General features: G+C 55.0%; 1 protein-coding gene across 2 annotated transcripts in view; it reads left to right on the forward strand.

Moving 5' to 3' along the window:
* ZSWIM4 (zinc finger SWIM-type containing 4) overlaps positions 1 to 19,865 on the forward strand; it is a 21,213-nt gene extending 1,348 nt beyond the window's left edge. Inside the window, exons 1-14 of one of the 2 annotated variants that reach the window (XM_027851057.1) lie at positions 788 to 937; positions 3,528 to 3,729; positions 6,840 to 7,196; positions 8,733 to 8,881; positions 8,972 to 9,122; positions 9,215 to 9,391; positions 9,714 to 10,040; positions 12,595 to 12,732; positions 13,043 to 13,297; positions 13,678 to 13,813; positions 15,492 to 15,649; positions 15,801 to 15,964; positions 16,071 to 16,152; positions 18,113 to 19,865. In XM_027851057.1, coding sequence (XP_027706858.1) covers positions 788 to 937; positions 3,528 to 3,729; positions 6,840 to 7,196; positions 8,733 to 8,881; positions 8,972 to 9,122; positions 9,215 to 9,391; positions 9,714 to 10,040; positions 12,595 to 12,732; positions 13,043 to 13,297; positions 13,678 to 13,813; positions 15,492 to 15,649; positions 15,801 to 15,964; positions 16,071 to 16,152; positions 18,113 to 18,981 — 3,315 coding nt within the window. In that variant the 3' untranslated portion in view covers positions 18,982 to 19,865. Of the gene's footprint in view, positions 1 to 787; positions 938 to 3,527; positions 3,730 to 6,839; positions 7,197 to 8,732; positions 8,882 to 8,971; positions 9,123 to 9,214; positions 9,392 to 9,713; positions 10,041 to 12,594; positions 12,733 to 13,042; positions 13,298 to 13,677; positions 13,814 to 15,491; positions 15,650 to 15,800; positions 15,965 to 16,070; positions 16,153 to 18,112 lie in introns of those variants that run through there. The other variant, XM_027851058.1, reaches the window with a different exon arrangement.
* The last annotated feature ends 3,256 nt before the right edge of the window (positions 19,866 to 23,121 follow it).

The raw sequence follows: 23,121 nt of genomic DNA on the forward strand, positions 1-23,121 counted from the left end.
GTGTGTGTGTGTGTGTGTGTGTGTGTGTGTGTGTGTGTTTCCCTTCCCTGTTGACCGGAAGCGAGTCTACAATAAACAAAGCCGTGTTGTAGGCTCTGCACAGCAGGGTGCCCTACAACCACACAACCCAGTTCCAGGTGTGAACTCCACAGCGGGTCACCCCAGCCTTAGCCCAGTGTCTGCTTCGGCGGGGATGGTGGCGTGGGGGGTTTGGAAGAAGAGGTAGTGGGGGAGGGGGGCGGAATGTTGTGAATGAACCGGGGGCCCGCCCCGCAACTCCACATATGGTCAGGGCCTCCTGGACTCTCAGTATCTGATTGGCCGGCAGGGATCAATGATTGACATTGCCGTTCGCCTCGGGCCAGGGCTGGGTGACCCAGAGTCGAGTGGCAGGGGGACTGGCGAATGGGATTGTAGAGGCCCAGAACCGGGGGGCGGAGACCAATGGCGGAGGCGAGAGAGTGAAGGGGGGGGGGCCCCAAGGGGGACCGGCGGCGGGGGCGGGGCGACGGCGGAGGATAAAGCGGCCGCCGAGGAAGCTTCATTGTTGTGGCGAGTCTTAAAGGGGCCGCATCGGCCGGGCCCGTGCCGGGGCTCGGGGCCAGGACCAAGCGAAGATCGACGCGGGGCTGGGGCCCGCGGGGTGCAGGGCAGGTGGCTGACCGTGATCCCCCGGCACAGCGCAGCAGGAGCAGCCCGGGGTGGGGGGGCTCCGGGCGGCGCAGCCAGGAAAGGCCGGGGATTGGGGCCCCCGCGCAGGCCCCGGCCCCGGCCCCGGCCCAACCTGATGGACCCTCCGGCTGCCAAGCGGAGCCGGGGCTGCCCAGGGGGGTCGGAGGAGCGAGAGGCCGGGGCCGGACGCGGCGGCCGGAGCCGAGTCGAGACGCTGCTGGACCTCAGCGCCAAGCGAGTGGCCGAAACCTGGGCCTTCGAGCAGGTGAGGCCCCAGGGGCCCCCGGACGGGGGCGACCCTCCCCCCTCTTCCCCAGCCCCGGGAAGGGCTGGAACCCCCCAGGCATTCCCCCCCCCCCCCAGCCCCCCGCGCCGCGCCCCCCCCCCGCCCCGCCCCCCCCCGAGCATCCTGAGCCCGGCTACCTCCGCCCGGAGAGCCCGGCGTTCCAGCTCCAGCCAGGGTCGGCGACCTTCCCACCCCCCAAAAATCCTCAAACCTGGGCGTGGGACCATGACCAGAGCGTCCCGGGGGACGAAGATCAAGTCCAGGCTCTCATCCTTGCTCCTAGTGTGACCTTGAGCAAGTCCCTTCCCCTCTCCAGGCCTCAGTTTCCCTGCCTATAGGATGGGAGGGACGGGGAGTAGCTAAGTTCTTTCCTAGCTCCAACTCCTAGGGTCTTGTCTGTTCTCTTTAACATTCAGAGGACATTTGTCAAATAAGCCCCCGAGCTCCGACCTAGCTCTGACCTCCCTCTTCTCTCTCCCCCACCCTCTTCTCTCTTCCCACCCTCTCCTGCCCCGTCCCCCACCCCTTGGGGTCTCGGTTCTAGCAGGGATTTCCAGGACCCTAGGGTCCTTCCAGCTCATCCTTTCACTCCCCTTTGCCAGCCAGGGACGCAGCTAGAGCTTTCCTAGAGCTTTAAGCAGACTTAAGAGGGAGGGAATGATGGGGGAAGGGCTCTCGCATAGATGCTGCTGTTCCTGGGACTGGTTACCTGTGGCAGGTGCACTGGGAGGCAGGCTATCACCAAACCTGAGAAAATGAGTCAGGGACCCAGCGATGGGCAAATTCAGTGGACCCTTGATCAAAGGTTACAATTCATAAAATGGAAAAAAAGTCATTTGATCTGACCCTCTCCTTTTCTAGATGAGGAAACTGAGACCTAAAGAAAAAAAGGGACTTCCCCAAGGTCATATGTTTAATTAGTGGAAGAACTAGCATTTGAACCCAGGTCTCCTAAATGACTCTAGTGCGCTTTCCCCTCCATCCAACTCTTCCTTATGCTGTGAGATGGGAGCTATTCATGGGGCTGGCTGAGGCAGGACACTCCTGCCATCACAGGCCCTGACCCAGCCCAGTTCCTTTCCTGCCCCATCTTTGGCCTGCCTTTCCTGCTTCTGCTCCGCCCACCCCCTGGAGAGGGGCCTTTTTTGCTCTTGAGTTCAGGACAGGACCTTGGGGGAAGGGAAAGAAGAGGAGGGGCTAGGCAGCCCCCCTGTGAGAAAAGAGCCCCTCAATCTGTTCTGCTACCTTTGTCCAACTTGAGCAGCTGTTTGCTTTGCTTTCTGGGCCACTCAAGAGTTAAACAGCCTAGCCTTCCTGGCGGCTTTATGTGTCTGAGCACAGGTTCTGAATCATAGCCCTGGAAAATACCTAGTTAGTCATGTCGTTCATCCGTTCAGCCAGTGAAGGCAGCCCTGGCTCTGGCCCCATCATCAGTTCTACACCCAGCTGGTCTTTGAAGATTGTGGGCAGCTGCCCTTTGCCCATCTCTAGGGGAGTGGAGCCCACCCCCCCACCCCCCCCAGCCAGCCAGGCTCATACATCTTCTGCCTTATCTTCAGGAGAGAGCAGACAAAAGTGATGTGAATGCCTGAGCCCTGTGCCATGACCCTCCTACAACCCCAGCCCCTCCTCTGCATCCCATATGGGGCCCCTGTGCATGTGACCCTCTTCTGTTCATGCATCCGTACAATGGCATCCTGTATCTTTCGTGCATGTGTTCCCCTTGTCCTGTGTGTGTGTGTGCGCGTGCGTCCGTGTGTTTGTGTAAAAAGCCCCTCCCCTGTATTCCATGTACATCTGTGTGATGACCCCATGTCCCTTGTGCATATGACCTGCACAGATGCATCATCCCATGCGTGTGTACATCTGCCCAAGGTGCCTGCCCTTCCCCATTTGGGAGTATCTATCCACAGTGACCCTGACCCTTCTGTGTATGTGGACATGCCACATGCCTGTGCATCTGTGCAGCAACTCAGTGAGTGAGTGTGTGTGTGTGTGTGTGTGTGTGTGTGTGTGTGTGTGTGTGTACACGTGTGTACACCTCTGCTGGGAACTCGCCCTGCTTTTATGCATGGGAGAAATAGTCTGTCTCAAAACATTTTTGAGAAACCACCTGGTAATGGATGTAGGGAGAAGGCTTAGGGAAAGAGACAAATAATGGGGGGGGGGGGTTAGGTATCCTGTTTTCCTCAGCGTCGCTCTAGCCCTGGAGCAGCCAGAGGGCCAGGGGGCAGCTTGCCTGTTTCTGCTTTGTATTCAGAGCAGAAGGGAGTGTGACAGGGAGAGTTTAGGTCTTGGTGGCAAGGTGCCAGTTCTAGACATAAGAGGTCCTGGGTTGGAAGGACAGATAATAGGCTTGAGATCTGGAAAAGATCTTGGAGACTGTCTAAATCAAGCCTCTCATTCTACACATAAGGGAAGTCATTTGCCCAAGGTAAATAGGAGTAGTAAGCAGCAGAGCCAGGTTTCCGAGGCCGGTGGCGCCTCTACTCCACCAGCCCCTTCCACTCCTGTGCTCTTGTCTTCACCACGCTTCTCTGTTCCCCATTCCCCCACTCCATACACGCAGGTGGAAGAGCGGTTCTCCCGGGTGCCTGAGCCTGTACAGAAGCGGATCGTTTTCTGGTCATTCCCACGAAGTGAGAGGGAGATATGTATGTACTCTTCCCTCGGCTACCAGCCCCCTGAAGGCGAACATGATTCTCGAGTGCCCTTCAATCGTGGGCTGCACCTCCTGCAGACTGGAGCTGTGGACAGAGTGCTGCAAGTGGGTAGGTGGCTAGCTTGGCCCTGTGCTGGGCGACTGGTGAAGGGTTAGGAGAATAAGCCTTGGGGAAAATATAATGTAAAAAGCACTTGCATTTGGAGCATGGCTCCAATCCCAGTTTGGCTATTTACTCCACATATAACATATAACCTTAAGCAAGTTCATGTCTCTCTCTGGGCCTCAGTTTCTACATCTGTAAAAGAAGATGGATGATTTCTGACATCCCTTTCAGTTCTAAATCCCCCCCAGTCTTATCTTTATCAGGTGCCGTATAGCCCTGTAACCCTCTCAGCCTAAAGGGAGATGCATTAGCCCAGTGGGTTTAACTGTGCCCCTGGCTAGTAAGTCAAATGTTTTCTCTCTCCCCACTCCTACTAAAGCCCCCATGTTGACTCTAGAGTTCTGTAGCTAATGCACATCTTGCCAAGTGCTTAGGGAACTATGGATAAATGCAAGGGGAATTGAGGGGTGAAGACTAGTCTCACCCAGAGCCCCACTGGGGAAGAACAAAGTGGCTGTAAGAACTTTGCCTTTTCCAACACTCCTGCCCTCCCAACCCGCCAAGAATTTGGTTTGGGCAATTAGTTCCTAGAAAATGAGATGGAAAAAGAGAGGTTGGTGTGCCTATAGCCTCATAACAGGGGCCTGGCCAGCCAACTGCCCCGTCCTTCCCTTCAGTCTTTTGGTTCAGGAGGTTGAAATGGCATACCCTGTGGTCAGGACGTAGGCCTATCAAAAGCTGCCTTAATGTCCCAGCCCCCAGACTGATAGCTGGTTTCTAACATACTCCAGCCCATCTGGGTTCTGGTAGCGGCAGCAGACACCCCCCCCCCCCCATCTGAGAGGATCTGTCCTAGCTAGGGCCCTCCCATTACAGAGCCTGAGCCCAGGCCCAGTTTTTCAATTTCCCAAAGGGGTAGTAGGGTTAGGCACGCTTATGAAGAAACTGAGAGCTAAAGCCAGTATCAGCCTTCTTATGGATCCAAGAGGGAAGTAACCCTTTGGGAGTGGGCTAGGACTGGGGTGTGGGGAACCCTGAGCCTGAGTCATAGGAGCTACTTCCTTAGGAGGAGAGAATCTAGAGCTGAAAAAGAATCTTAGAAGTCATATTGCTGAAGCATGCATCGCTCCTTTTAGTGGAGAAGTGATGGACCAGAGGTGCATAAAGAGACAAGCATGGCCAATGGCTTGGTTTGTACGGTTTGCTTGTACCCATTTGAAACGAGACAGAGCTTCCATTTGTGGGGAAGGGGAGTTGGTGCTTAGTGATACAAGAAAAAAGAAGAAAAGAAAGAAAAGATCTTCCGTGAACCAATTTTTTAAATACCCCGAAGAGAACAGAAATAAATCCAGAAGGGACACAGACAGGGGAGGGCAGTTTTGTTACTACAGTATGAAACTGAGTATTTCCTCATTAAAAAAAAAAGAAGGCAAATTCTCCATATAGCAACAGTTTGGTTTCTTATATGGTCCTCTTTTCTGTTCTTTGTACATTGAAATACTCATGTTTGTTAAGTTCGTAATAAAAAGAAAATTTATATGTTAAAAAAAAGTTATTTAGCCCAATCTGTTCATTTTACTGATGAGAATACGGGGCCAGAGAAGGGAAATGACTTGGCTAGCATGACGCAGGGTAGAAAAACAGCATAGGGGCTCAAACTGGGTGCTCAGTATTGAGGAAAGCCTGGGTTGGGGTAGGGGCAGATAATCTCTGTTCATGGAGTAGGCAGTGCCCTCTGGCCTGCACAGCTCAAACTCCCACCCTCCCCACTTGGGGCTGGAGCCTCGTGAAGCCTGGGCAGCTTGGCCAGGCCTGGGTGAGAACCAGAGGCTCACGCCTTCATTGGACAGGGTGGGAACACTGGAGTCTGGTCCCCTGACCCCCCTAGAGAAAGGGCCACGCCACAGAACCACAACATTTTTGGAATTGGGAGGAACGTTAGAGATCATCTGGTCTGACTTTGTCAGACGAGGAGACTGAGGCACAGAGAGGTGTGGCCACACAGCTGGTAAGTAGCAGAGCCCAGATCTGAGCTTGGGGGCCCTGGTTCCAGATCTGGTGTTCTTGTCACTACGCTCTGTGTCAGAGGGAGTCCCCACTGGCAGTGTCAGAGCCCAGCCCTGAGGAAAGGGGGCAGCCTAGACCCCACCCCTAGCTATTGGGCAACCTTCCTGCCCCCTCAGTGCCCTTGACTCACCACACCAGGCACTTCCTCTCTTCCTGCCACCCAAGCTGGTTGTGGGGCCCTTGGAGTTAATGAGTATTTTCTGGGTGTTTGGGGATCTAGGAATGAGAGAGGAGCACAGCATTGGGGTAGCCTGGGCCTGGGGGTCATTAGCCTTTATTAGTGATGTTGCTCACCTGGTCCTGGTGACCTCAGGAAATTGGGCCTGTGCCCTCCTCCCCCCCCCTCCCCCCCCCAGGGTTAATTAGTCTGACCTGGCATAACCTAATGAGGCTGACAAAGCTCTCAGGAGGCAGAATAAACCTGCTAGATGAGCTCCTCCACCCTGACCACCCACAGCATCTTGGGGAAGGAAGATGTGGGAGTCCTGGTGTTCCAGCAGTCCTGGCATGGCCTGGGCAGGGGGCTCGGCCGGAGCATCAGTCAGGCAGGACTCTGGCTGCTCCCACGCTCCTCCATCCCTGGGGGCCGCTGGCTGTTGACTGAGAACTTTAGAGGAGAGGGCTGTAGTCTGGGTACTGCCACCCCCCCCATACACGATATGGTGCTGTGGAAAGATCACTGGATTTGGATGGGGAGGACCTGGCCCTTAGCTCCCTTTCCTCTGTGGGCCTCGGTTCAGTATGCAGTGAGGGTCCTGGTCTGCATTATCTCTTGACCTACTCTGAGTGCTGTCGTTGTGTGATTCTTGGAGGGGCAGCCTGGTATCACCCAGCACTGGACTCAGAGGTGGGGGCCTGGCTGGGTGACCTCGAGTCTGTCCCTTCCCTCTCTGGGCCTCTATCAAGTGAGGGGGCCAGACCGGATCTCTTCAGGTCCACGCGGCTCCTCCACGTGCTCCTTTCATCGTGGCTCGCCATCTGTCTCCGTCTGGGTGCCTGTCATTTCTCAGTGTCTCTCTCTGTTTATTCACCCTCCGTCTCTCAAGGCTTCCACCTGAGTGGAAATGTGACAGAGCCTGCGGGCCCCAGTGAGCCGGAGCGTCTCTACCACGTGTCCATCAGCTTCGACCGATGCAAAATCACTTCGGTGAGCTGTGGCTGCGACAACCGCGACCTCTTCTACTGCGCCCATGTGGTAGCCTTGTCTTTGCACCGCATCCGCCATGCCCGTCAGGTGGAGCTTCGGCTGCCCATTTCTGAGACGTTGTCCCAGATGAACAGGGACCAGCTGCAGAAGTTTGTCCAGTATTTGATCAGCGCCCACCACACCGAGGTGCTACCCACTGCCCAGCGTTTAGCAGATGAGATCCTCTTCCTGGGGTCTGAGATCAACCGTGTACATGGTAAGGGGCCCTACAGGGGCTAGGGAGGCTACAGAGAAATTCTGGACTGGTCCCCCAAGAGTGGTTTGGGGCCTTCCCATTCCTGTCCCAGAAAGGTTGTGGCAGAGACAGGGACTACTCCCCAAGCCCCGGACCTCTGAAGGGCTGGCTCTGAAAGTCTGATGATGGAGGTTGGGGTAGCAGGGAAGAAAGCTGTGTTGAGAGGGGAGGAGAGAAACCAGAGGGAAGTGGAAACATTTTGTATGTTCAGCTATTCTATGTAAGTGTTGCAGGTGATCAAACAGAGAGGGAGAACTGGCGTGCTGGACGACAGGCCAGATGAGCATTGGGCTACAACTAACAAGATGAATTCCAATAGGGACAAATATAAAGTTTTATGCTTGGGTTCCAAGAGCACGAGATGGGGGAGATGTGGGTAGACAGCGGTTTATCTGAAAAAGAGCCCATGATCTCAGTGGACTGCATGCTTAGCATGAGTCAGTGCACTGTGGTACAACAGTCCAAAAAAGCCAATGCAGTCATGGGTTGAATAAAGAGAGACATCAGTGCTAGAAGAAGGGGCTCTCCCACATCTCAGGGCTTTGTCCAGCCCTGGGCACCACACCTCAGCAAGGACATTGACAAACTGGAGAGCTTCTAGAAGAGCACAGCCAGAACGGGGAAGGCTCTGAAGGCCATGCTCGGAGGGCCGGGGATCTCCTTTGTTCCCTAGTAGCTGTGTGCAAACATCTGACAGGCTGTCCCACGGGAGCCTGGGGCAGAAGCTGAAAAGGCCAATACAGACTTGATTTCAGAAAAAAACGTGCTAAGAATTAGAAGTGTCAAAAAGTAGAATGGAGGGCCTTGGGAGGGGATGGGGGAACCCCTGTTTGATGGTCCTCAAGCAAAAGCTGGAGAGCCGCTTTTGAGGGGTGTGGCATCGGGCACCAGGACCAGCATTTATTAGGAGCCTGTGGCTTGCCAGACACAGGCCATACAAAGACAAACGGCGAGTCTCATGGAGCTTAATTCTGTAGAGTGAGATACTGAGATATGTAGATAAATAAATACAGGGTGAATCGGGACAGCTGAGGGGGTGAAGAGCTGAGAGCAGCTCAGAGTTCCTTCCACCCTCCAAAATTCTAGGTCATTAACATTGAGGGGGAGGTGAGAAAGTGCTCGGTCTCTGTACGAGGCCAGGTGTGGGTGTCTGTGAGATGTGGCTCCGGGGTGGTGTTTGGCCTGTGGGTGGAGGTGTCTAACCTCTGGGTTTCTTTGAGATGGGTGTGTGAGGGGGTATTTGATCCGTACGTGTATATGGAAGTGTGGCTCTCTGGGAGCTAGGGGAGGTGTTAGGTGCCTGTCTGAGAAAAGGCAACTTAGAGGAGATACTGGGCTTTTCTGGGCATGTGTGAGATGTGGGAGGATTTGGGGTGTTGGGGAGGAGTCAGGGTTGTGTGTGACTCATGGGCCTGCCTGCCTCCCTGGGGATGCTGAGTCGGGGCCCCACAGGTGGCTGCTGCTGTTTCAGCTCCACCTCCTCCCTCCCTGTCCCAGGTGCCCCTGACCCCACAGCCGGTGCCGGCATTGAGGATGCCAACTGCTGGCACCTGGACGAAGAACAGATCCAGGAGCAGGTCAAGCAGCTGCTCTCCAACGGTGGCTACTATGGTGCCAGCAAACAGCTGCAGTCAATGTTCAATAAGGTGACTGGCCGAGCTGGGGGAGTGGGGAATTAGGAGGAGGAGTCAGGGACGTGCCGGCCCTCCCTCTGACTTAGCATGATCCTGGCCCAGGTTCGGGAGATGCTGCGAATGCGGGACTCCAATGGGGCCAGAATGCTCATCCTCATGACGCAGCAGTTCCTCGAGGACCCTCGACTGGCCCTCTGGCGGCAGCAGGGCGCAGGCATGACGGACAAGTGCCGGCAGCTGTGGGACGAGTTGGGTGAGTCCTGGGGGACCTCAGGGTCTGGCCTCCCCCCCCAGTATCTGCTCAGCTTTGCCCACCCCTGCCCTTTCTTCTTTCTCTCCTGACAGGAGCCCTCTGGGTATGTGTGGTTCTGAGCCCCCATTGCCGACCTGAGGAGCGCACAGGCTGGCTTCAGCAGCTGAAGCAGTGGGACGAGCTGAGCGTCTGCCCGCTGGAAGAGGGCAACTATTCCTTCGAGGGTATTGCTGGGCCGTCCCTGCAGTCTGCCTCTCCCCCTAGGCCAGGTAGGGCCACACCACATGGCATGTCTTCCATGGTGCCAGCTGGGCCCATCTTGGAAGCGGGCCAGTCTTAACCCATTTCCCAGAGCCTGGTTTTCCTCTACAGGGTGGGTGGGTGTCTAGAATCCAAACTCTTGACATCTCCAGCCCCCCCCCCTTCTATATTTCTGGCAAGAGGGGGATACATGTTCTGTCTCTGAGGGGAACAGTGACTGGAGCCCATCCCAGCACCTTCTCCTGGCCTGGCCTGGCCTGTCTGAGCCAGAGCTTCCCCAGACAGCGGTGCTTGGCCAGGGGCTGACCTCTGTCATGTCTGTTGGCACAGCAACCACTCGCCACACGGTGTTTGGACGCGCCCTGCAAGCTGGGGAGCTGCGCTGGGGGGACCCTCACCTTCAGAAGATCTTGGCCAGTGACTACTATGGGCCAGGCCTCAAGACCGGTGGTGGCAGCGGGGGTGACAAGCTGAGCTTTGACCCCCAGGGCCGCCCGCTGTGGCTGGGCGAGCCCTTCCCCACCGCCTGTGCTCGAGTGGATGCCCTGCGCTCCCACGGCTACCCCCGGGAGGCCCTGCGCCTGGCATGTGCTGTGGTCCATACCTTGAGGCTGCAGCGGCGCCATCAGCTGGAGAGCTACAAGCAGCAGAAGAAAGGTGGGCAGGGCCCGCAGAGGTCAGGGGACAGGTGCATCCCTGTGGCAGGGCAAGGTGGACCCTGATCCTGTCTACTTATCAGTGAAAAGGAGCTGATAGGTAGCCATGAAGAACACGTTTTAGCGGTGTGAATTACTGTGGTCTCTCTGGGACCAGTGGCCTTGGTCTGTGGTACTGCCACGGTGGGAGGGAGCTGGGCAGTTGGCTAGGCCCATTCCCCCTTTTACAGATGAGGAGACTGAGGGCCAGGGAGGGTCACCGAGCTAGGAAACAACTGCGGCAGGATCTGAACCCAGGACCTCTGACTCCAGAGCCAGTGCTCTTTCCATACACTGTGTTACTTCCTACTTTTTTATTGAGGCTACTGAGAACATAGAGCGTGTCTGTAAATGCCTCCAAGTCTACCAGGTGCTTTCCTCACCACACACTGGTGAAGGAGGTGAGAGTAGCCCAGGCAGTCAGTCAGTGAGCACCTATTAAGCACCTACTGTGTGCCTGGTGCTGGGAATACAAAGACAAGAATAAAACAGGCCCTGGCCTCCCAGGAGCTTGCATTCTGTTTTGGGGGCAATAGCACATAGCTGTCTGAGTGCTCACACGGTAAATACTGGCTAATGAATAGCAGAGGGGATGAAGGAAGGCCTCAGCTCGGGGCTGGCAGAGCTGAGCTCTGGAAAAAATGAAGAATTCTAAGAGGAGCGTGCATTCCAAGCACGAGCAACTTCATGGCCACAGGCCGTAGAAGGTTGTGCGTGAGGACTAGAAAGAAGGCCAGCATGGGAAAGGCGGCGTTGTGTCTTGGTGAAAAGCATGTAGGATGTGGAGTTGGGAAGGAGTGGGTTCAGACCTTGCCTCTGACGCTTTCCCCAAGTTGTGTACTCCCTCTGAGCCTCAGTTTCCCCATGGGTAGAATGGGGATAATAGCATCACTAACATGACTGGGCTGTTGGGAGGCTCAGTGGAGAGGACAGGTGTAAAGAACTTTGCAGACCTCAAAGCACTGTGGAAACACTAGTAGTTATTATCACTGTTGCTTTCTTTTATTATCCTTATGTTACAGATGAGAAAGTTAGAAGGGGAGGTAACTTACCCATAGTCCAGAGCTACCAAATGTCTGACCCAGAGCCCAGGCCTTGAGCCCAGGCTTTCCTCCCGTGTTCTGCCCATTCCACTACCCTATCTTTCATTGCCCTACCCCAGGCCTGGGATGAGGGACGGGGCAGGCCAGCATCCCTGCCCTCGAGCAGCTCACAGCCTCCTAAAGAGAAGTTCAAAAGTTTCCCAGAGACATTTAGCACTGTACAAGTGACAGGAAACATGGAGCTTGGGCGGGTGGGAATATGGAGGGAGTGTGCTGGAGTCGGGGAGCAAAGGGCCATGGCTTTGAGTCTCATGGGTCTGAGCTCTGCTTTATGCTGCCTGTATGGCCTTGGGAAAGGCCTTCCCTTCTCTGGGCCTCAGTTTCCTCCTATGTGGAATGAGAGGGTTGGGCAGAAGATGACCACGAGGTCCCTGGAGAGCATTTGTGGAGGGGGGAAGAGTGTCCCGGGACAGTGAGGGTCTTAAAAGGTGCCCATGAAGGTCAGTTGAGGAAATGCGGGGAGGAGAGTTTTAAGCTAGAAAAGAGAAGCCCTGGGGAACACGTCCTCTTTCTTGCAAGCATTTGGAGGGTTAGCATCTGGGAAACAGAAGAGACTTGATCTCACGAGCCCTGGCAGGCCAGGCCAGAAGGGTAACGGGGAGCTGCCCAGAAGTGGATCTCTGCTTCACGTGAGGGGGAACGTGGGCAGGGCGAGCTCAGGAGCACCGTGCGTTGCCCTTCGCCAGAGGTGTTCAGGTAGCCACTGGGTGACCGTTTGTCAGCTGTGCTCCAGAGTAGATTCCTGTTTGGGGAGGAGTCAGACCAGACGGCTTCCCGAGTCCTTGCCAACTCTGAGATTCTGTGATGCCAACCCTAGGATCTGTGGTCCTGGGATTATGGGGGCCTTCAATCCCAGGCTGATCATTTGGATTTGATTCCCATAGGTCAGGGGTGGGGAACCTGTGGCCCCGAAGCCACAGGTGACCCTCTAGGCCACCAAGTGCGGCCCTCTGACTGGATCCAAATACCACAGAACAAGTCCCCTTAATAAAAGGATTTGTTCTGTAAAACTTGGACTCAGTCGAAAGACCACAGCCAAGGACCTGGACGGCCACATCTGGTCTCGAGTCCACAGGTTCTCCCCCTACCGTAGGTCGTGGCCTGTCACTCACCAGAAAGATGCAGTTACATCGGCACCTACATTTAATAACAAGAGGAAGACGGGCACCCAGAATAAAAATGGTTTAGAGGGGTGAAAGAGATCCAGAAGAATACAGCATCATCCCTCAAAAAAGATGAGAGAGTTGAAGGTGGTTCCTCTGTGTTGTAAAATCAATCAGAGGAGAAAGCTGGTGCTTGCCACCTTTGAGAGAGGAGCTTCTCTGGGCTACTTCTACGCCAGGGATGTGGGCATCTAGAGATCTTGGAGAGTGAGCTCAGCCTCATGGCCTTACTTTCCTCTCCCCTCTCCAGAACTGCTCCAGAAGGGCTCCACCAGTATCACCAATGTGGAGGGATGGGTGGGCCACCCACTGGAGCCCATCAGCTGTCTTTGCCGGGCCTTCCTGGAGGCCTGCCGTGTGGAGGACCAGGGCCTCTGCCTCTATCCAGGTAAGGAGAGCGAGCAGAGGACGTGTTGATTGTATGGGGGCTATACTGAGGGTAAGGAGGGGTACCTCAGAGACTAGTTTCACAACTGGACCAAGGCCTGGAAGGATCCAGCCTTCAGGATGGGCTAGGGAGAGTTTGGCTATCAGAGCATCTTTTGTCCCCGAAAGAAGATGGGTGGGGGCCTTTTGGGGAGAGGTCCCTGTCTCCAGGAGGGAGGTGAGGAAGAGGCAGAGGAGCAGTCTGGCGGGGCACCTTCCCCTGCTGGGGCAGGAGCAGGGCCAGGAAGGCTGAGTTACTGACTCCTCTGCAGACCCAGCCTCTGAGAAGCGGAAGTCCACCTACCAGCATGTGATGGTCCCTGGCAACCCTGGTGAATCCTACCTGGCCTTGGCCCTGGAGGTGGCGCTGCTGGGCCTCGGGCAGCAGCGGGCCATGCCCGAGGGGCTCTACGCCCAGGACAAGGTTGTGCGCAGCGAGGAGCAGCTCCTGGCCCTCCTGGACGAGGTGCAGCTGGACGAGAGGCTGGTGCAGGGCCTGCGCAAGCAGGCAGCTCTGCTGCTGGAGGGTGAGAGCACTCGAGGCCCCGCTGTCCTGGCCCACTACCCTCCAGAGGAGACCCCACCCCCCAAACTGGAGGGAACCTGCCCTGCCTTTGCGGGGGAGCGGCGCAAACCACAGCGGAAGTCACAGAAAACACACCCCAGCCCAGTATTTTCCTCGCCCCTCATCAGAGCTATCTGTGTGGGGAGGGCTCCTCAGAGAAATCTCTTCTTTCTCTAGACATCCCTGGGCAAGAGATCTCAAAACATCAAATGGGGAAATGGAAAATTAGGCCCTACTTAACACCCAGAGGGCGGAAGGAAAAGTCCACGTGCCAGAAGGGGACCCTGTTTCCCTCCGTCACCTACCCTATCTATCCCATGCTGAACAGTGTTTTCCCATTAGGGGGACCCTTCAGTGGCTTTGGGGAGGTGTTGTTCCGAGAGAGCGTGCCCATGCACACGTTTGCCCGTTTCCTCTTCACGGCCCTGCTACCCCATGACCCCGACCTGGCGTACCGCCTCGCTCTCCGTGCTATGAGGTAGGTGTCTGAGTGGTCCAGGCTCTGATCACCCTTCCACCCCCACCAGGGAGCAGCAGAAAGTGTCACCTGGGGTCGAATAATATCTACCCTGAAAGGGGGTGGGTCAGCAGATATGGCTCACCCCCATTCGGCATCTCCCTGATGCTGAGGATTGGTTCAGCCACTGTGTGTGCCTAGGCCTGAACCTCACCTCTGCAAGCTTTCATTGAGCAACTACTATGTGTAAAGGTTCTGTGCTATGCCCTTCAATTACGGAGGTAAAAACAAGAGTCTCTGCCCTTGAGGAGGTTCCATTTTACTGGGGGGATTACCGGTCATAAATGGACAGATAGATACAAGGTAACCTAAGGAGGGAGATAGCCCTGCTAAGTGGGGGGACAAGAAGGACTTTGAACAGGAGCCATGATTCCACAAGATGAAGGTGAGGGGAGTGCCAGACCAGGGCAGATGGACCAGTGAGCTTCGTTTCTGTTTGGAGGCACTCTCCTGGGCTCAGAGAAGAGCTAGGAGGCCAGTTTGGCTGGAGTATTGATTGAGTTCGTGACAGGAAAGAAGTCTGAAAAGAGAAGTGAGAGCCTTGTTGGTGACAGAGTAAGGAAAAGACCTGATCAGTCTGAACGCCCCCAAAGATTGGGATTTATTACTGCTGCTTTCACCCAGTAGGGCAGCAGTGCTTGTCTATGCTGGTCACTCAAGACTCTCATGTGGCTGCCCAGTGTGACAACAGGTTCTGTTCTCTCTCACCTTTGTTCCTGTGTCCTGGGTGTGAGTCTGGCCTCACTTCTTGACTCCTCAGCTTGGCGCTGGGGGCTTTCCAGCATCTGGCCCGTCTGACCTCCTGAACCCAAATCTTGCCTTCGACACTTACTAGCTATATGACACTGGACTAGTCACTTAACCTCAGCCTCAGTTTCCTCGTCTGTAACACGAGGAAATTGGACTCGGTGGTCTCTAAGGTTTTTCCAGCTCAGAATCTGTGACTTTGTGATCCTGAGATCCTGCAGCTTCCCTCATCCGTTACCCCGTCCTCCCTCACCCGTTAGCCCAGCTTCCCTCACCCTTTCAGCCAACAGATCTTTACTGAACTGTCACGTATCCACGTATTTGTGCCCAGCTCTGTAAGACAGATGAGGGAGTAGAAAGCCAGCGTGATGTTCTGGTGAGAGTGTTGGACTTAGAATTAGTTGACCAAGGTTCGAATCCAAGCCTTCCCAGCCAGATTGGCCTGCTTGTTGTCCCTCAGACTCGGCACATCTCCTTCCTCCGTGTCTTTGTACAAGCTGATTCACCGCAGAATGGGATTGCCTGGAAGGCGTTCCCTCCCGACCTCCATCTCTTGGAAGCTCTAGCTTCCTTTGGGCTCAGCTGGGGCACCACCTCCTCCAGGGAAGTCTTCCCTAACCACCTGGGTTGTGGAGGCTTTCTCCCTCCTCCAGCTATTTTGGATATAACTTGTCTGTCTGTGTGTTATGTTGCCAACTCTGGCAAGCACCTTGACTTAGCCAAGGCCACACTGCTATTTCGAGGAGGCTCTGAGAGACCAGAGGCTACGCCTAAGAGTCTTTTGGCCCGCGGTGATAGCTCATGGAAACTGCTGAGCCTCGGTGCCCCCCTCTCTGCCTCCCTCAGCACAAGGCTTCCCTCTCCTCATTTCCCACCTTGCCCTACCCTTCAGGCTTCCTGTGCTCGAGACGGTGCTGCCTGCTGGGGACCTTCTCCACCACAACCCGCTGGACTCTATGATGACCAACCGTTTTCCCCGCTGGTTCATCCTTGGCCACCTGGAGACACGCCAGTGTGAGCTGGCCTCCACCATGTTGACAGCTGCTAAAGGTAAAACCCGGGAGCCTGGGCTTCAGGGAACTAGGCAGAGACCGTAGAGAGGCTTGGGACTGGGCAGTTATCCCTGAGCCCACAAATCATTGCATGTCCGTGAGAGGCAGATGGATAGACTGAGCCCCAGTTGCCTCATGCCTGCCTGCAGGGGACCCCAAGTGGCTGCACACAGTTCTGGGCTCCATCCAGCAGAACATCCACTCTCCGGCCCTACTCTTCAAGCTGGCCCAAGATGCCTGCAAGACAGCCACACCAGCCAATGCGCCCCCAGACACTACCTTGCTCAATATCTCCCTGGAACTGGGGCTGCAGGTAAGGGACTGGCAGATTGAGGGGGCACATGGGTGAAGCGTTCTTTATCATGACCCTCACCCTTCTTTTCTCCCCTTATGCTTCCCCTTTTGTCTTCGCGGCTCAGGTGATGCGGATGACTCTGAACACTGTGACATGGCGCCGTAGAGAGATGGTACGCTGGCTCGTCAGCTGCGCCACGGAGATTGGTAAGGGTCAGCTCCCTTCCCCCTAGCCCAGTGTGACCCAGCCCTGAAAAGGGCTGGGTGATGAATCAGCTAATCATTCCTGATGCCTTCTTCATACCCAGCCCTATAGGCCTGGCACCTGGGGGTAGTTGGGAACCAAAGGAGACCTAATCCCTTAAGATTCCTTTGGGAAGACAGGAAACAATGACCCAGGCAGGCCATGGAGACCCAGGCAGGCTAAAACACATGGAATTTGGAGTCAGAGGACTGGGGTTGGAACCCCACCTCTGTTTGCTGACTGTCTGACTTTAGGCAAGTCACTTTACTGCTCTAGTCAGTTTGCTCATCTAGAAAATAAGGGTGCTTACCAGACAATCTCTTAAGAACCCCCTCAGCGCTAAGTCTTGTGACAGACATAGTTCAGTGAAGAGATCCGGGGGTAATGGGGGAGACTTTTCAGAGGAGCTGGGACCCAATCTGAGCCTTGGCACATCAGTAGGGTTAGGGTTCTGAGGGGTGGAAATGAGGAGGGAGGGCAGTAACAGTCAGGGGAATGGCATGAGGGAAGACCCAGAGGTAAGGGTGAAGCTGGTGTGTGGATCAGGGAGTGAGGCCATCAGACTGGATGCCTTGGAGGGTGATGGTAGATGGAGGTTTGGTTGTTGAGTCGTTTCAGTCCAACTCTTCATGACCCCATTTGGGGGTTTCTTTTTTTTTTTTGGTGAGGCAGTCGGGGTTAAGTGACTTCCCCAAGGTCACCCAGCTAGTACGTGTCAAGTGTTTGGTCTGAGGCCGGATTTGAACTCAGGTCCTCCTGACTTCAGGGGCGGTGCTCTATCTACTGTGCCACCTAGCTGACTCTACTTGGGGGTTTCTTGACAGACACTGGAGTGGTTTGTCATTTCCTTCTTCAGCTCATTTTACAGATGAGGAAACTGAGGCAAACAGGGTTAAGTGACTTGCTCAGGGTCACACAGCTAGTGTGTGTTTGAGGCCAGATTTGAACTCGGGTCTTTCTCCCAACTCCAGATCACTCTATCCCCTGCACCACTGGAGGTAGACAAGGGCAATCCAAGATCCTGAGGTGGGGAAATAACTTGCTGACTCCCTCTCTGTCATACTGTTCTTCTATTTCCAAGGTGGCTTCTTTCCCTCAAAGGGAGAGGGAGGATGAAGGGTATGGGAGAGAATTCATGAAGCTTGGATTTTCTCTCCCATACATCACTTCACATCCCATAAGGGCAGGGGGACAGGATACGGGAAAGGCTGCTGCCTGCCACCTTTCACCTAAGAGCCTGTCAAGCCCAGGCCTGTCCCCTGGGCCCCAGCCCGCCCAGGCCTGTCTCCCCCCACCCCAGCCCTTGGGCAGCTGAGGCTGGGGCAGCCCAGCCACTTCCTAGCCCTGCCCTCACTTGCTCACTTACTTTCTGTTGAAACATGGGTTTCGGGGTTGGTTTCTGTCCCCGGCCTAACCGGGCCGCCCTCGCCAATGGGAACCACTCCAGGCCCCTGTCAGGAGCAGCCCGAGCGGCCTTGTTGCTGAGATGATGTGGGTGGGGCCCTCCAGCCCCTCTTAGGTGACTCCCCATGCTTTCAGCACCAGGACAGGACAGGACAGGAAGTCATCCCTGGATTCCTGTACTGGCTCTGACCTGATTCTTACCTCTCTGAGCCAACAAGACCAACCATTCCCATTTCTTTAGCACTTTCACATTTGCAAAGCACATTTCCCCACAACAAGCCTGTGATGATGTTATCATCTCCATTTCTTGGATAAGGAAGCTTGGGCTCAGAGGAAATGGGTGATTTGCCATGGGTTACCTGGGTAGTAAATGTAGCCAGGATTTGAATTGAGGTCTCTTGACATTAAGTCCATTCTTTCCACAAGCCCCTGACCATGCCTGGTCCCGTCAGCCTCAGCCCCAGCCCCATCTAAGAAGGCCGATGGTCCCAGCTCCTCATATTATTACCTTTCAAATAGGTGCTCAGGCCCTAATGAATATCATGCAGAACTGGTACTCCCTCTTCACACCCATTGAGGCCACCACTATCGTAGCTGTGACAGGCACCACCCATGCCACCCTTCTGCGCCTTCACCTGGACTTTGCCCGTCGAGAGGAGCTCTGTGGCTGTGCCAGGACCCTGGCCCTTCAGTGTGCCATGAAGGACCCCCAGAACTGTGCCCTGCCCGCTCTGACTCTCTGCGAGAAGAACCACGCCGCCTTTGAGGCTGCCTACCAGATTGTACTAGATGCAGCAGCAGGTGGCATGGGCCACTCCCACCTTTTCACCGTGGCCCGCTACATGGAGCACCGAGGCCTTCCCCTAAGGGCCTACAAGCTGGCCACGCTGGCCCTGACCCACCTGAGCATTGCCTTCAACCAGGACAGCCACCCAGCTGTCAATGATGTGCTGTGGGCCTGCTCACTGAGCCACTCCCTGGGCCGGAATGAGCTCTCTGCCATTGTCCCACTAATCATCCAGAGTGTGCAGTGTGCGCCCATGCTTGCGGACATCCTGCACCGCTGGACACTGAGCTCTCCCGGCCTCGGCCCTCTGGGTGGTCGCCGAGGTGCCGGCACCACCAAGCCCCTGGCCACAGACCGGGCCCCCCTCTGCCAGCTGCTCGATGCAGCTGTGGCCGCCTACGTCACCACCACCCACTCTCGACTAACACACATCAGCCCCCGACACTATGGCGAGTTTATCGAGTTCCTGGGCAAAGCGCGGGAGACCTTCCTGCTGGCTCCTGATGGCCACTTGCAGTTTGCCCAATTCCTTGACAACCTCAAACAGACCTACAAAGGAAAGAAAAAGCTTATGCTTCTGGTCCGGGAGCGCTTTGGCTGAGGGGCTGCCGGTGCCTGGGGAGGGAAATCGCCTTCCCCCGAGAGCCACTTTCCACTTCTCCCCTCCCCTAGCCGGGCTGGGCCCCAGGCGCAAGATGAAGATTTGAGTGTTTAATTTATATGGCAGGGGCTTGCACACCTCCCCATGCAATCAGCATTTCAGTATTAGGTTAGAAACCGTCTGGAGCGGTTTTGAAGGATTAGAAGGGGGGGATGGTCACTGGGCATGAAGTCAGTGAGGGCTAAGGAGTCCTGCCCTCTCCTTCTCCCCCACCCCCCAACAGCCACTTCACCTCCAGGGGTTCCAGCATGTGTATGCATTACATGCATGTGGGCAAGGACCCTAGGATGAGAAGCCATACCCCAGCCTCCCAAGGCTCGACCCCAAGACCAGGACAGCTGAGGGGGCCAAGGGAAAGGGCTATTAGGAAAACCCCTCAGTTGTTACCTAGGGCACATCTCAGACTGGAGGCTGGGCTTCTTGGACCCTCTAGGACTAGCTAGGGTGGGGGTAGCCCTGCATGCCAGCTTTCCCCTTTGAACCAGATCTTGAAGGAAATGTAGCAGACCCAGCAACCTTGGGCTTGAGGTCTTTAATTATCCATAAATGGCATGTGAACTTTACCCCCCCACCCCAATCCTCTCTCCCCATATCCCTAACATACCTACACATCTTCCTTGGCCCAGACCTAGAATCTCTCCACCTCTAACTCTTCCAGTGGAATTATGGGCCTGTCCCATGTGTCTGTGCCCCTGGGGGAGAAGAGGAAGAGCCAGTATCCTTTGGCTTGCCCCTCCCTCCAGAAATACCCGCCCCTACCCCTGCCCAGTGAAGAATTCTTGTTGACTTTGTGAGGAGGGGAGTGTCCTCCTCCACCAAGTCCCCATGGCTGAGCAGTGAGTGGGAGTGTGCTCCCCTTTCCTACCTGGGGACCCCAGGGCCCCAGGCAGAACCAGGGGAGGTGAGGTATAACGCCCAGGCCATGGGGACTTCCGTGGACCATTGTCCCCTATCTTGCCTTTGGGAAAGGGAGGCTTTCCAGGGGGGGGGCTCCTTGCTGCAGCTCCCATCCCTGGAGAGGACTGAGACAACTTAGTCCCAACTGACCCCCACCCCAACCTGCCCATCACTGGACAACCTCAACTCAGGAACACAAGCAGAGCTTAAGGGCTCTTGCTTAAATCGATTTTTGGGAAGACAGATGTCAGACAGGAAACTCCCTCCCTGGCCCCATATTCTTAATATATACGGGAAGAAAAACCTCCAGTCATGTGGCATTCTCCCCCTCTCCTTCCCCCCAAGTGTTCTCCTTAACTGGGGCGTGTTTTTGTTGTGTTTGCCCCCTTGTGAGTCCCTCCATCTGTTGTCTGTCCATGTGGCAGGAGAAGGGGCCAAGGCAGCTGCACAGCCAGACCCCCTACCTCCGCATGTACCCAACTCACCTCACCTTTTCTTATATATTAAGAGGAAAGATCATGTAATTTTGTAATTTTTTTCTATTTATTGAACCGTTTATTGTATTTTTCCTTTTTTTTAAAGATCAGACATAAACAATGGTTTGGGGGTTTTGTTTTTTGTTTTTTTGGGGAGTTAGGAGCAAGTGCTGGGGAAAGGGAGTAGATGTGCCTCTGGAGGGTGAGTGCTGGCTATGTAGCAGATAATTCATATAAAAAAAATTGTGAGAACAAGTTCAATGTGAGTCCCTAATCATAGGCAACCCAAAGAGCTCATGCCATCTTGGACTGTGTAACAAGGGAAGTGATGGTCAACCTGTCCCCTTCTAGTCGGCCACCTTTGGAGTACTGAATTCTGTTTGGGGCACTACCTTCTGGGAAGGACATATACAAGCTGAAATACTTCAGTGGAGGTAGGCTGGTGGAGGTTGCCAGAACATGGGCCCTGGAGTTGGAGTTTGCAAGGAGTATCAGGGCTAACATTCTAGCGCTTGGTTTCTTTCTCTGTAACAGTGGTTTTGGAGTGGATGATTTCTAAAGTTCCTTCTCACTATAAATCTTAAGACCCTATGAAGGATACCAGAATGAGGAGAGAATACCATAGAAGGAGCAGTTGAAGGAATAGGGGCATCTTAAGCTGGGGAACTCTGGGAGGGGGGAGACAAGGTGAGTATCAAATATTTGAAGATCCATCATGAGGATCTGCTCACGGCTTCAGAGAGTAAACTAGGTTGCAGAGAGTCATAAGAGGTATAAGGGAAAACTTGCTGATAATCAGAGCCATTCCAAAGTAAAGGAGTGGGTTTCTCCCACCACTGACAGTAAAGTAGGGGCTGTTGAATTGTTAAGTACTGTTTGGGGAGGAGGAAGCACATAGAAAGCGATCAGGAGCATTTGGGTAAGGTTGGGAATTTGATAGGTGAAGCTCCTGGTGCATCCTGGTTTTTGGAGGCTTGCTGGTAATGTTCAGATCACCGCTGGGGATGGAAGAGATGGAGAAGACAGGCTGAGTAGTCTGGCCAGCCTGCTCTCTAGGTCAGATGTATCCACCCCAGAGGGCTCCAAAGTCATCCACTCCCACTTTGGCCCTGACTCGTGATATTCCAACCTTCTCTTTGAAGATGCCCAAGATGGCCTATTCCAACTCAGAGTTATTAGGCATTTTATCCATGTTAAACCAAATTCTGCTTCCCTACAACTTTGTACTCATTCCTGGTTATGCCCTTGAAGGCCAAGCAGACTAAATTGAATCTCTTCCACAGGATGACTGTCAATTTCTGTCCACCTACCCCTAAGTCTTCTCCATACTGAACATGGCCAGTTCTCTTAAGTGGAATAATCTCAAGGCTTTTCACTGTATTAGTTATCTCAATTCCACCTCTATTATCAATGCTCTTCGTAAAATGTGGCCCTAAACTGAACACAATACTCTGGGGAGGGGGGAGGCAGAAGGTGGTAAGATTAGCCCATATTCCATCCCAATTGGTGCCATGGTACCAGGCATGAACAAGATGGCAGGACAGGGTCCATGGTCCATTTGGAGTAGTAGCTCAGTCTAGTAAGCTAAACTCCACGTCTTGCCTCCTAACAAGAAATGGTTTAACTTAACAGGAGTGGGGAACCTGCAGCCTTGAGGCTACATGTGGCCTTCTAGGTCCTAGAGCGCAGCCTTTTGAGTGGGTGCAAGTTTTACAGAACAAATCCTGTTATTAAGGGGGTTTATTCTGTGAAGTTTGGATTCAGTCAAAGGGCTGCACTTGAGGGCCTAGAGGGCCACATGTGGCCTTGAGGCTGCAGATTCCCCACCTTAGTTTAACAGAAGAACCTCTCTTCCAAGGATGGGGCCTGTGTGCTGGGCCTGTGGAAATTCGTGGGACATGTAGAGGAGGTGTTGGGCTGGGCTTCCAGAAAGTCAGTGTTTATGACACCCCACCCGCCAACCTTTAGGGAGCAGAGTCAACTGGACCCAAAGGCCTGAGTCCACTGGGCACCAAGCCGACTGCAGTGGGAAGCGCAGAGGTGCGCTAGGGGCTGACTCTGTTTGTCTTTGGGCACGTGGTCGCCAGGGGGCGCTGTGTAAGTGTGAGTATTAGGGGTGCACAACGAGGAGAGGGTGCTGTGTCACGGGATAACATGAGATGGACACGTAGGTGCGCGCGCGGCCGCCAGGGTGAATCTCGTCAGTGAGCCTTTCGTGAGAAGCCGCCAGAGGGCGCGCTGACACCGTGATCGCAAAGGCGGCGGCCGCCGCCACATCTTCGGGCGAGGCGGGGCACGGCGCGGGCCGCGCTGCCATTGGCCCGCCGAGCCGTCCGTCAGGGCCGAAAGCGGAGGCCGCCTCCTCCGCGAGCCGCTGTGGGAGCGCCTGGCTGCAGGTAGGGCTCGCCCCGGCGTCGGCGCTTTCCCCTAGTGCGAGGGCGGGGCTGGAGAGCGCCTGCCCCCCAACCCTTCTATCATCTGCCCCCCATCCCCCCTGTCACCTGCCCCCATCCCTTCGCCCCTCTATCACCTGCCCCCATCCCGTCACCTGCCCCCCATCCTCTCCATCCACCTGTCCCTCCATCCCCTCTGTCACCTATCCTCCATATCCCTTCTATCACCTGTCTCCCACATCTCCTCTATCACCTGCCCCCACCGTCTCCTCAATCGCCAGCCCCCATCTCCTCAATGGCCTGCTGCCCACATC

The sequence above is a fragment of the Vombatus ursinus genome, unplaced genomic scaffold (genome assembly GCF_900497805.2).
Source record: "Vombatus ursinus unplaced genomic scaffold, bare-nosed wombat genome assembly UNPS02009173.1, whole genome shotgun sequence".
NCBI classification, from domain to species: domain Eukaryota; kingdom Metazoa; phylum Chordata; class Mammalia; order Diprotodontia; family Vombatidae; genus Vombatus; species Vombatus ursinus.